Genomic DNA, 13886 nt, shown 5'->3' with positions numbered 1-13886 from the left:
GGGGGGGGGTCCAGTCGTGGAGCCTGAACTCTGGGCCTGGGCGCTGTCCCTCAGCTCTTCAGCTCAAGGCTAGTGCTCTACCACTTGAGCCACAGCGCCACTTCGAGAATCGAACCCAGGGCCTCATGCATGTAAGGCAAGCGCTCTACCACGGAGCCACCTTTCCAGCCTCGCTGGTAAATATTTTTTCCCAATTAGTTGGTTGTCTTTCTAGCTTGTTTGCTATAGCTTTAGCTGTGCAGAAGACTTTTATTTTAAGGTAGTCCCATTTGTCGAGTCCCTCTCCAATTTGTTGTGACCCTGGGACTCTGTTCAGGAAGTTCCTTTCTGTGCCTATAAGTTCAAGTGTCTCTCCTACTCTGTCCTGCAGTAGTTTCAGAGACTCAGGTTTAATGTTATGGTCTTTAATCCATTTTGAGTTGATGTTGGTGCATGGTGATAGGCTGGGGTCCAAATTTAGTCTTCCACATGTGGCTGTCCAGTTTTCCCAGCACCAGTGGTTGAAGAGGCTGTGTTTCTTCCATTGTATGTCTTTGGCTCCTTTGTCAAATATCAGCTGACTGTAGGCATGTGGATTTATTTCTGGATCTTCTAGTCTCTTCTATTCCATTGGTCTTCGGGTCTGTTTTTGTGCCAGGACCATGCTGTCTTTGTTATTATGGCTCTGTAGTAGAGTTTGAAGTTCGGCATGGATATCCCTCCCATCTTGTCTTTATTCCCTAAAATTGTTTTGGCTATTCTAGGTCTTTTGTTGTTCCATATGAATTTTTGGACTGTTTTCTGTATTTCAGAGATGTATGTCATTGGGATTTTTATAGGAATTGCATTGAATTTGTATATTAATTTTGGCAGTATTGCCATTTTCACTATATTAAGTCTGCCTATCCAAGAGCATGGGAGGTCTTTCCATTTCCTAGTGTCTTCTGCAATTTCTTTCTTTAATTTTTTATGATTTTCATTAAATAGCTCTTTTATATCTTTGGTTAGGTTAATTCCTAAATATTTTATTTTGGGGGAGGTTATTGTGAATGGGATTGCTTCCTTTATTTCCCTCTCTGCTTGTACATTGTCAGTGTACAGGAAGGCGACTGATTTTTGTGGGTTGATTTTGTATGCTGCTACTTTGCCAAAGTAATTTATGATTTCTAAAAGTTTGGGGATGGAGTTTTTGGGATCGTGGAGGTATAGTATCATGTCATCTGCAAAAAGGGATAGTTTTAACTTCTTCTTTCCCTATGCGGATCCCTTTAATGTGTTTTTCTTGCCTTATTGCCCTGGCTAAGGGTTCCAGGACTATGTTGAAGAGGAGTGGAGACAGTGGGCATCCTTGCCTTGTTCCTGATTTTAGGAGGATTGGTTGTAGCTTTTCCCCATTAAGTATAGTATTAGCTATTGGTCTGTCATAAATGGCTTTTATTGTTTTAAGAAATCTTCCTTCTATTCCTATTTTCTCCAGAGCTTTTAGCATGAATGAATGTTGAATTTTAGCAAAGGCCTTTTTTGCATCTGTGGAGATAATCATGTGATTCTTGACCTTGACTCTGTTGATAATGTTGGATTACATTTATTGATTTATGTATGTTAAACCATCCCTGCATCTCTGGGATGAAGCCTACCTGGCCATAGTGTATGATTTCTTTGTATGTGTTTCTGGATCCTGTTAGCTAGAATTTTGTTAAGGATCTTTGCATCTGTGTTCATCAAGGAAATTGGCCTGTAATTCTCTTTTTTGGTTGGGTCTTGGCCTGGTTTGGGGATGAGTATGATACTGGCATTGTAGAATGAGTTTGGGATAGCTCCCTCCTTCTCTGTTTCTCTGAAGAGCTTGAGGATTATGGGTATTAGTTCTTCTTTAAAGGTCTTACAGAATTCTGTTGTGAATCCATCTGGTCCTGGGCTTTTCTTTGTTGGAAGACTTCTGATTGCTTCCTATATCTCGTTGTAGTATATTGGCTTATTTAATTGATTTACTTCTTCTTTGCTTAGTTTGGGCAACTTGTAGATCTGTAAAAATGCATCCATTTCTGCCGGGTTTTCTTTCTTTAGAGAGTATAACTTTTGAAAGTAGTCCGTTAAAATTGTTTGGATATCTTGGGTACGTGTTGTGAGTTTTACCGTGGCATCTCTAATCTTGTTAATACGGGTTTCTTCTCTTCTTTTTTTAATTAATCTTGCCTATGGTCCACCAATTTTATTTATTTTTTCAAAGAGCCAGCTTTTTGTTTTGTTAATTTTGGCTGTGATTCTCCTATTCTCTATTTCATTAATCTCTGCTCTTAGTTTGGTTATCTTGCTCCATCTAGTAACTTTAGGTTCCATTTTTTCATGTTTTTTCTAGCTGTTTTAATTGCAACATGAGATGATTTACCTGGTCTGTCTCTATTTTCTTGATGTGGGCACTGGGGGCAATAAATTTGCCCCTCAGGACTGCTTTTGCTGTGTCCCACAAGTTTCTTTTTTTTTTTTTCCAGGGCTGAGGATCGAACCCAGGGCTTTGCGCGTGCTGAGCGGGCGGCCTTCCGCTGGGCTAAACCCCCAGCCCCTCCCACAAGTTTCTTTGTGATGTGTTTTTATTTTCCTTGAGTTGTAGGAATTTTTTAATTTCTTCTTTAATCTCTTCTGTTACCCAGGCATTGCTTAGAAGTGGGCTGTTCAATTTCCATGTATTTGAGTAATTTCTTCGGTATGCTTTGTTATTGAGAACTAGCTTGATTCCACTGTGGTCAGATAGGATACAGGGGATTATGTCAATCCCCTTGTATTTGTTTAAGTTCCTTGCATGAACTATGATATGGTCCATTTGGGAGAAAGTTCCATGAGCTGCTGAGAAGAACGTGTACTGTGTTGTTCTAGGGTGAAATACTTGGTAGATGTCAGTTAATTCCGCTTGAAGTATGGCCTCACTTAATTCGGTAGCTTCTTTGCCAATCCTCTGTTTGGTAAACCTGTCCTTTGGTGAGAGTAGGGTGTTAAAGTCTCCTAGTATTATCGTATTGGGATCTATTTTATTCTATAAGTTTGAGAGTATTTGCTTAACATTTCTGGGTGTGCCAAGGTTTGGGAAATATCCTCCTCTTGGATTGTTCCCTGTATTAATATGTAGTGTCCGTCCTTGTCTTTTTGTATTGATTTTAATGAAGAGTTTATTTTGTCAGATATCAGGATAGCTACTCCTGCTTTCTTACTGGGGGCATTTGATTGGTAGATCCTTTTCCAACCCTTCACTCTGAGTTTGTTTGTATGTTTGGCTGAGAGGTGGGTCTCCTGAAGGCAACAGATGGATGGGTCATGTTTTCTGATCCACTCTGCAGTTCTTTTTCTTTTGATTGGTGAATTAAGACCGTTAATATTAAGAGATAGTATAGAGAGATGCATTGTGGTCCCTGTCATTCCCTGTTTTGCTCAGTTTTTCTTCTTTCCTTTCCTCCTGTGCTTGCTCAGTTAGACTTCTATTAATACCTGTCTGGGTGCAGGTCCCTGTTCCTGCTTGCTTTCTTCAGGTTGTGTTCCCCCTCTTAGTATTCTTTGTAATGCTGAAATGCCATAATTTAAAAAAATCAATAAGAGATCCTTAAGATCGAACACCCTAGGATCTTTCATTTTCTTTACGTAAAGACTACTACCAGACGTGGGCATAGGAGAGGATGATGGGAGGGGTGAGTCTGATTAAGATACATTGGAAGCATAGACAGATACACATAAAAATGAAACTCATTTACAATTAATTTTAAAAAGTAGGAAAAAGAATAAAATGTGGACTAGTTAAATATATCTTTGCATGTATCTTCAAAAGCTGTGCAAAACTGTGCATATCATAGCCTTGTAAAATGTCATGATTTTTAATATATCTATAAATTTAGAGAGCTGTCAGCAAATTATGATGTAGAGTCATTTAGTACATTTTGTTATTTCTGGTTATCAGGAGTCAAATTTTAATATAAGATTAAGCCTCAGGTCCAGTATTATTTAATGGCATAGTGGTTATGAGTTAAAGAAGTTAGCACCAAGTTGCTTGGATTTGTTCTTTTCTCTGGTATGCATTTGGAAATGTGACATGAGAACAGTCTTTCAACCCTTGAGTTACTTCATCTGAACAAATGAAAGAACCAATTTATAGCCGAGGTTTTTAGATGTTTTAAAAATCCAAGACTTTTTTTTGGTCTGTCATGGGGCTTGGACTCTGGGCTTGGGTGCTGTCCCTGCGCTCTTCAGCTCAAGGCAAGCGCTCTACCGCTTGAGCTACAGTGCCATCCAGTTTTCTAGTGGTTTATTGGAGATAAGAGTCTCACAGACTTTCTTCTGGGCTGGCTTTGAACCATGATCCTCAGATATCAGCCTCCTGAGTAGCTAGGATTACAGGCATGAGCCACCTGTGCCCAGCTTCCAAGACTATTTTTTAAGTGCTGAAACTAGGCTGGATACTCTAGAATCACACTCTAAGAAAAAGCATCTAAAATTAATTGGACTGACATCAGCTTTAGGATGCTTACCATGAGCAGAAGGAACCCATTTTTGGGGATTGGTTTGTTGGTTTTGTGGTACTTTCCATGAGTTAAACAGGAGGGTGTTTCATTGCTGCATTTCTACACATTTACAATGTTTTCCAATCAATCCAACCCCCTGTACCATTTTTCCTTTTGTGTTTTCTTAATTTAAGGTTTTTAATTAGTCTGAAGGTAATGATTTTGAAAGCATGGCCTTTTTTCCTAGTAAATATGTAAATTATTTCTGCATATGAACATTGTAGCTCTCTACATGGACATATTTCTTTTTCTTTTTTTTTTTACATTTCTTTTTTGTTGTTGTTATTGTGAAAATACTGTACAGAGGGGTTACAATTACATGGGCAAGATAATGAGTACATTTTATCAAGCATTGTAGCCTCCTCCTTTGTTTCCCCTTCCCATCCCTTCCCATCCTCCCCCTGCCCCACCACCCAATCCTCCTCGCTCCCCCCACCACCACCAAAGTTGTAAAGTTTGTTTTCGACATAGCGGCTTGTACATCTCATTGTTGGAATGGGTCCACCTGTATCCCTATTTAAACCATTTGTTTTTCCCCTTCCCCTCCACAAATTCAAATACAGTGAAAGCAGGGGTTATATTGTAGGGGAGGGGGGGACATACAAAGCAACAAAGAAATAATCTTATAAATGTGTTAGAAACAATTGCATGAAAGAAAAAAACATTTGAATACATGAAAGAAAAAAACATTTGAATACATAGACATATTTCTTACATGAGTTGATATTCTTAACTTATTGTGAGTCATACTGGGATGTGGTATTCATAGCCACAATGACAAATTCAGACATCTTATTTTAAAAATAAAATTTGGTTGTTTTAAACCATGAGTTTAATCATGAATTTGCTTTGATAGAAATAGTAAAAGAAATGTTGGTTTTGTTTTTAGAATCAAGTCATTTGGAACAGCAACTTGAAGAAGCTAATTCTGCAAGGCGGGAACTCGATGATGCTTTCAGACAAATCAAAGCTTGTGAAAAACAAATCAAAATCTTACAACAGGAGAGGGAGGAGCTGAATAAGGTAAATATGACAGAGCATGTTAGTAAAGGCTGCTCCTACTCCTCATCTCGAACAACTAGAAGAATGAAACCATTCGTATGAATTATAACAAAAATACTTCTTTTTAAAATTTGGTTTAAGAACTTAAGAATTATTGAATGTATATCATTTGATTATTAGCTATTAACAAAGAATCTTACATTCTTGAGGCCCTAAAGTTCAGAATCTTTTATGCATTTGGAAAGTTCATCAGAGAACTTGATTAAAATAAGTGTTACTATAGAAAAAAGAGTATTATGAGGATGTTAAGGAACAGTAAGATATGTTTCGTGTCTAAAAAGTAAAAATATGGACAAATTTTGTTTTTTTAAACCACATGCTTTTATTTATTTATTTTTTACATTTTGTCAGTTGTGAGGCTTGAACTCTGGGCCTCAGTGCTGTCCTCAGCTCTTCAGCTCAAGGCAAGCTCTCTACCACTTGAGCCACAGCGCCACTTCCTTGACAAATTTTCATTATAATTTACTGATGGGAACATTCTTTAAAATGTCTTCAATGATTTTTCTAAATGTCAATTTTTCTTCCAAAGCAGCACAATTAAACAAGCTCGAGTCACTTTTGTAAGAATGTTGTATAAAACCTAAACATGATCAGAAAACTTGATCTAGATGCTACTAAGTACTGTGATTTTCATTAATAAAAGAATTTTGGGATTGTTTCTGGCCAATTCAAACACAAGATAAGTAGTTCATAGTACAATTCAGTGATATGAGATACAATGCATTGATGAATATAGAGTGAAGTCCTTCCAAGAGAGATTCAAGGCATTATGCTTTCTAGGCAGCCACTGGAGTTGGGGACAAGTTGTATTAAATAAACAAAAAAGTAAAAATAAAAGTTTTTTTGCTTTTAAAGTTCATAATATTTTGATCATTTGGAAAGAAGTCAATTAAAAGGCCTGGTAGAGCTATTAAAGGGTGAATTTGAGTGTCACCCTTGGCTCTCACCTGTAATCCTAGCTACTCAGGAGCCGGAGATTTTTTTTGGGGGGGAGGTCCGGTTGTGGGGCCTGAACTCTGGGCCTGGGCGCTGTCCCTCAGCTCTTCAGCTCAAGGCTAGCACTCTACCACTTGAGCCACAGCGCCACTTCTGGCTTTTTTCTTTTTGCTTATGTGATGCTGAGGAATGGAACCCAGGGCCTCATACATGCAAGGCAAGCGCTCTACCACTGAGCCACCTTCCCAGCCTGAGCCTGAAATCTTACGATCACAGTTTGAAGCCAGCTCAGCCCCTAAGACTCTTAATCTCCAGCCAACTACCAAATGAGCTGAAAGTGGAGCTGTTGCTCAAGTGGTAGAGTGCTAACCTTGAGCACAAAAAGCCTCCAAATTCAAGCCCTAATAACTGGCACAACAAAAGTAAAATAAAGACTGATTTTTATTTTCCCTTCCTGCAGTTTGAATTGTATAGATCATTTCAATTGATAGCCAGTGTAGTGACATTTGACATATGTTACATATTTTATGTGCTTTTTAAGTGCTTTGAGAATAATGCTGTAATATTATTAGTGGTTTATTAGATTCTATTTATTGGTAGCATTAGTAAATTTTAGTTAACAAAATAATGAAATTCCGAATTCTCAGTTTATGGCAATAGGTATTTGGGCAGTTTTAAGTAAATTTTAATGCCAGACCCTTTTAACAGGAGAAAGGTAGAGCTGAAAAGAGACAGATTATTCCAGTACAAAATTTTAAGTGGTTTAGCTAATAGTCTGTAGACAGTAGAGAGGCATCTCAGTTTTTCCATGTCCTTGCCAACTTGTGCTATCTAAATATTTTTTTCATAGTAGCCATTTTAACAGCTGGGTGATTTCAACATCTATGATGATTATTGATATTAAGCACTGTTTCGTGTACCTATTGGCTGATTCTTTGTCTTCCTTGGCAAAATCTCCTTTGCCCATTTCTAAGCTAGCAAATATTCTGTTCTTTATGATAATGCCAGGTTGGCTCCTAGTGTAACACCTATTACATTCTTCCAGTGATGTATAGGAGTTTCTGTGTTCAACAATATTTCATTACTGTGTTTTCCTTTGGACCAGACTACTCTAAATTGAGATTTTTAAGACCGAAATGATTTTATTGTTTGTCATTTGCATTTCTCTACTGAGGTTGTCAGGTTTCTTTGATCACTTGTACTGTCCACTATTTGAACTCTTTCTTTAGTGAAGTTCCTTAGTACAGTACTAAGTGTCCTTAATACAGTTTTCTGTTTGGTTGTTAGTCTTTTTCTTACTGGCTTATAAGAATTCCAAAATTTCTGGTCAGAATAACATATTTCAGTAGTTATGAATATTAAAAAGATACCCAGCTTGTCTTTGTACTTTAATTTTTCAGGTACTGGGATTTGAGCTTAGACCTTGTGTTTGTTAGGAATGCATTCTACTACTGAGCATAGACTCTGCCCAAAACTCTTATTTTTTTGTGTAATTGTTTGTCAGTATTTTAATTTATATATACTTACGCATGTCGGTATAGGAAGTAGGTGGTTAAAAAAATTCTCCAAAATTTCTATCCTGATTATTTTTATTTTTTGTCAGTTGTGGGGCTTGAACTCATGGCCTAGGCATTGTTCTTGAGTTCTTCCGCTCAAGGCTGGTGCTGTGCCACTTTGAGCCACAGCACCGCTTCTGGTTTTTGAGTGGTTAATTGGCTTTGAACTATGATCCTCAGATCTCAGCCTCCTGAGTAGCTAGGATTACAAGTGTGAGCCACCAATGCCTGGCTTCTATCCTAATTTTTACAAGTTTCATCTTTGGTATTTATGTCATTATGACCACCAGTGTACACCACTGATGTAGCTTTGGGGTTCTCCTTTGATGGATTGATATAGTGACTTACATTATAGACTTCATACTTCTACTGCATTTCTGAGTGAAGCCCAAATTACTCATGCATTACGTACTAAATAAATGGTAGCATATGTCATGTTTATGTTGCGGATTACTCTAGCACTATTACCAGTGCTTTATAAATATATCTTAATATTGTTTAATTTTTATCACAACTCCCTCAGGTTAGGTATTATTACTATGTTTTATTCTCCTTTTACTAATGGTGAGACTGAGTCCTGAGGAGTTGTTTTGTTCAAGTGTAGTTGGGATAGAAAGAGATGGAGCTGGACTTGAACACAAAGAATCTACACCAGATTTTCATATGTGTCAGCTTTGTACATCACTGGAAAGGATTTGCTCATTTAAAAAGAATCCTTACCACTGTTTTCCTGAGTGAGGTTGGCTTACAATTTTTTCTCTTACCTTTCTTGCTTTTTTTCATATTCAGAAGATATTAATATCAGGAAGAATGGGGGCCGCTTTGCTTCTTTTTTATTCTCTTGGGCAGCATATGTAGGAGCAGTGCTCCGTGGAGGAGCCACTGGCTGGGAGGACCAGGGGGCTAAGATTTCCCACACCGCTGTGAGAACGGGCACTGCGGATAACAATTGGGTCTGTTACTTTATTAACTGAAAACAATTTTGATGAATGCAGTTTTCTGGGAAATTGTTCACTTTATAACAACAGATGTATCGTATAGAACTCTCTTATAGTTTCCTGATATCTCCTTTGATCTCTTCTAGATTTGTAGTTATGGTCTCTGTTTGCTTTCCTTATTTTATTTTCTATGACTGCATGTTGTTCCCCTGATCAACACCTCAAAGAATCACTTTTGGCTTTGTTGATCTTTATTATTCTTTCTGTTACATCCATTTATAGTCACTATTACTGCTCTATTTCAAACTTCCTTAAGAAGAATCATTGAGTTGCAACCTGGTTTTTCCTTTCCAAGTATTTCAGGCTGTGAGTCCCCCACTAAACAGAGCTTTACTGCATCATCAAGTTTTATAATGTGCTAAACATTTTTCTGTTTGTTTCTGTATCTTTAATTTTTTTAGTTTTAAATATTTTAATCTGTGATTTTTTTTCTTGGACAAATGAATTTCTTGTAAATGTATTTTACAATTTCAATGTAGGATGTTATCTTTTTATTGTTTATTATTGCAGTGTTATCTAAGAACTTGATCTATATGATACCTGTTCTGTGAAATCTATTAGACTTTCATAGTTAAGACTTTAGTTTCATTTTTTTAAATATTCAATGCATATTCTTGAAAAGAGTGTGCATTTCAAATACAGGATATAAACTTCTATACATCTGAGGCTTGTAGAGAACTTTTGACATAATTCTTCCTAGTCACTATTTTAACTACTTTATTTAAATATTAATAATTAAAAATTGAAATTTCTAATCGTAGTGATGAGTGTACCAATTTTCTCTGAAATTCTAGTAATTTCTTTTTAATATATTTTAAGACTATCTTATAAAATTCATAGAACTTTCTAATGATGTTGAATTTTGTGTTGTTTTAGTTATATTCCTGTCCTGACAATCCTTTTTTCTGCTAAGGTCTAGATTTTGTTTCTTAATCTGGTATAAGTACCTTTAACTGGTGAGTTTAGCCATTTTATGTATCTACTATGATTACTACTGTTTATGGATATGTTTCTACCTCTTTTGGCTTTCTACTTGTCACACTTTCCTATGCTTCCTTTGTTCTCCTTTCACTAAAAAATGTAAAATACATGTCACACAATATTTACCAACTTAACATTTTAAGTATGCAGTTTAATAGTAGTAAATACATACATATTGTGTACAACCAGTCTCAATTTTTTGTCAAATCTTTTTATAGGTATTTTGGCTTTTGGTTTGTATTTTCTATTCTTTTGGAGTTAGGTTTGCATTTTGCCATGTATATTTACAATTAAATTAAATTTAGTATCTTAAGCTACTCCCCCTAAGTAACATAAGGGCATTTACTACTTCTTCCCAATTTATATACTGTTTTTGACAAATATTTTAGTAATTATTTCCTTTATTGTAAAAATTAGACATTTTAATAATATAATCATACATATACATTTCTCATGCTTACATTAGTTACTAGTTTCTTAGTCCTCCATTTTTCTTGTGTTCTAGTTACTTCTGAAATATTTTTTTCTAAAATAAAATTAAGATTTTTATAGTACAGATCTGATTTAATAGACTATTAATTTTGTATGTATGAATCTTTATACTTGAAAATAATTTTTCTGGCCGTACAATAGTAGTTTTCATTTCTTTGAAAATATTTTCTTCTTTCTTTGCTGTTGTTACTTCCTATGCCTGTTCTGAGTCTGATTGTGAGTGGCGAGTAAGCGATTTTGTCAAATACACAACATATACATATTCATCTTTTTAAGTTTATTTCTCTGGTGTTATCCAGTTTCAGTTTTTCTGGGTTTGGTTTCTTTTTTCTTTTGCTTGCTTCATAAATGTAGAAAGACATGATAGATCCATGTCTTTCATTTTAAACACATTGTTTCCATTTCTTAAGGCTTGATAAAGTTCTTTTATAAACCTATGGTAATTTTTAATAATCCTTTGTTATCTTGTCATTTTTATCATGCTTTCTTTTATTTTTTCAAATAGTTCATTCATAACAATCTTACACTGATATCTGATGATTCCAATACCCAAATACTTTTCTCGCTTATTTTCTGTTGTTCCTATTGTTTGATTAGGGAGGTTTATTCTTTGAGTCTTTGGGAGTCCGTGCTTATGAGCTCTTATTTGTTCGTTCTTCATGTGTGAAAAATTAAAATTCCTTGAGCTTCTTCCCTCCAAAGAAAATATGCATTCTTTTTGTTGTGAGACTGGGAGTTGCCCTGATGGGCATTGCTTTAGTTCTGAATCAGGGGGTCTCAGGTTATGTCTTCTATTCCCTTTCTCTCAGTTGTGGAACCAAGGTTAAGTCCCTTGCTCCTTTGCACTTACCATGTAAGAAAGTATAAACAGAGCCCCACATTGTTCGTATCCCTTGATGATGTCCTTAGGTGAATCATTTTGATTCTTCCTGGCTTAATGATAGCACTTTGATGGCCAGTTTGGTCTCTTAAGTTGCACAATTGGTAACATATATTCTTTTTACAAAACTGTAGGAACTAGTCCAGGCTAGTGAGCGATTAAAAAACCAATCCAAAGAGCTGAAAGACGCACACTGTCAGAGGAAACTGGCCATGCAGGAATTCATGGAGATCAATGAGCGGCTAACAGAATTACACACCCAGAAACAGAAACTTGCTCGACATGTCCGAGATAAGGAAGAAGAGGTGGACCTAGTGATGCAGAAAGTTGAAAGCTTAAGGCAAGAGCTGCGCAGAACAGAAAGAGCCAAGAAAGAGGTTAGTAGTTAGGCAGATTTCATAGTGCCCGTGGGTAGTGATGGACACTGCCTTTTGAGATCAGTGAAAAACTGTGCATCTCATTCTTTGTTTGGAGAGTCATTAGTGGTACTATGTTATATGAATTTCAACACTTAAGATGGAAACAAACTATAATTCTGAAATCTTCATTTAATTTTCAAGCTGGAAGTTCACAGGGAAGCTCTAGTCGCCGAGGCGTCTAAAGACAGGAAGCTGCGTGAGCAGAGCGAACACTACTCGAAGCAACTGGAGAACGAGCTGGAAGGACTGAAGGTATCTTTGGCGTCACATTCTGTATTTTCTTCTCTGTAGGCGTGACAGGAGTGTTAGCTTTTATACTTTACTTGGTGTAGAATGAGGACTAAATGTCCTTCATTGTCATTCTTAATTCTCATCAAGGTTTTTTAATCATGCTGAAGAGAAAGTCTGTGTTTAGTGGAGAATATGAGCTTACCAAGAGGGAGTTAGAATTAGGATATTTATGGAGGATTGACTACCTGAACAGGATGTACTTGCTTGTGAGCAGTACCTAGGACCTTCGTCTTTTGTGAATGAGTATTGTCATTCATGGCTACAAATCTTTCAATTCCCGTGTCTCAATTTCCTTAAAAGAAAATAGTGCTGTAATGGTTAATTTTGATTGTCAAATTAATGAGCTTGAGGAATACCTGCAAGATTGATAAAGCACAACTCTCCATTTGTCTGAAGTTGTTGCCAGAGACAATTAGATCATGACGGCTCTGACCCAATGAATGAAGGAATCTCTTAATGGACTCATAACATTATGGAATTATTATTGGTGAAAAGGAAGAGGTAGGACCCAACTGGAGGATGCAGGTTATCAAGGGCATGTCCTTAAGGGTGACATCTGACTCTGGGTTCTTCATGCACTTCCCTGTCTCTGCCTGCTGTTTGTTTTGCGGTAAACAGCCTCTACCTCCACATCCTCCTGCTGCCAGGACATCCTGCCTCAGCATAGACTAGTGCTCCAAGTCTGTGTCAAGGACTATAACGTGAAATTGGTGGAACCATGGCTAAGTAGTTCTTCCCTTTCAGTTGTTCTGTCAGGTATTTCAGTCAGAGCAATGAGAAAACTAAATAATGCAAGTGTCTAAGCTTTCTTCCTGTTTATACTTTATAGTTCTTTTCATTACCTAAAGAACTTAGAATACTGTTGGAACAAAAGTAGATGAGGGATAAAAGGTGCTTCAGCCAGTAATTCCTTCTCACAGTAATCTTGCTTTACATGAGAACACACAAAAGGCGTATTTCTCCTAAAGCTAATGAAGCCTCTGCATTTTCTAAGTCTTGGTGCTAAGTTCTATATAATAGTTTAATTTTTACTTTTTTCTAAAATAAATATCGCTACATTGAAAACTCCAGATCACATATAGTTCCCTCTTTTTAGACACTCATAAATTTGAGATTAGAACTACCCAGTAAATAATGTATTTAAAGAGCTTATATATAGTAAAGTTTCATAAGTGTTTGCTATGATTGCAACCAGAATATCCTTTTATTTGGGTGTTTTGTTAATTTTTTGTGTGTAGGAACTCATGTTATTCAGACAATACTGTCTTTATTCTGAGTCTGCATCATTTGCTGTCATGTGTACAATGACAGTGGTATTAGCAGTACTGATCCTGTTAGGTGATACTAGCAGTGATGGCAGAGGCTGACATCTCTGTATCTGTATCATTTAATAAAATAAAAGGGCAATCATATATCCCTTTTCTAAGCCTTTTAGAGTAAAAGAGGTATGGAGTATAGGCTGGCAAAAGATGAAGCATTTCTGGTGGAGAGTAGCAGGGCTGGTATGTGCTCCACTAGCTTAATTTATATGCTATTCTGTGTACAGGATGTATACTGTGGCTCTTCCTGTACAGAGATGTGTCATAAGATCAGCAGAAAACATGACATGGTTCTCCCTACCCTCTTTTTTTTTTTTTGGCAGGGGGGTTGTGGGGCTTGAATTCAAGGCCTGGGTGCTGTCCCTGAGCTCTTTTGCTCAAGGCTAGTGCTCTACCACTTTGAGCCTCAGTTCTACTTCCAGGTTTTCA

At 36.7% G+C, this 13886-nt stretch overlaps 1 protein-coding gene across 3 annotated transcripts in view; it reads left to right on the top strand.

Moving 5' to 3' along the window:
* The window catches only part of Cdc42bpa (CDC42 binding protein kinase alpha (DMPK-like)), a 213420-nt gene that overhangs the window by 108639 nt on the left and 90895 nt on the right, over window positions 1-13886 (top strand). For 2 of the 3 annotated variants that reach the window (XM_013017416.1, XM_013017419.1), the window contains 3 exons: window positions 5413-5546; window positions 11563-11805; window positions 11989-12099. In XM_013017416.1, coding sequence (XP_012872870.1) covers window positions 5413-5546; window positions 11563-11805; window positions 11989-12099 — 488 coding nt within the window. The remainder of the gene's footprint in view (window positions 1-5412; window positions 5547-11562; window positions 11806-11988; window positions 12100-13886) is intronic. The other variant, XM_013017417.1, reaches the window with a different exon arrangement.

The sequence above is a fragment of the Dipodomys ordii genome, unplaced genomic scaffold, assembly GCF_000151885.1.
Source record: "Dipodomys ordii isolate 6190 unplaced genomic scaffold, Dord_2.0 Scaffold35, whole genome shotgun sequence".
NCBI classification, from domain to species: domain Eukaryota; kingdom Metazoa; phylum Chordata; class Mammalia; order Rodentia; family Heteromyidae; genus Dipodomys; species Dipodomys ordii.
Note: the sequence above shows the minus strand (reverse complement) of the source record. Positions and strands in the feature narration are given on the sequence as shown.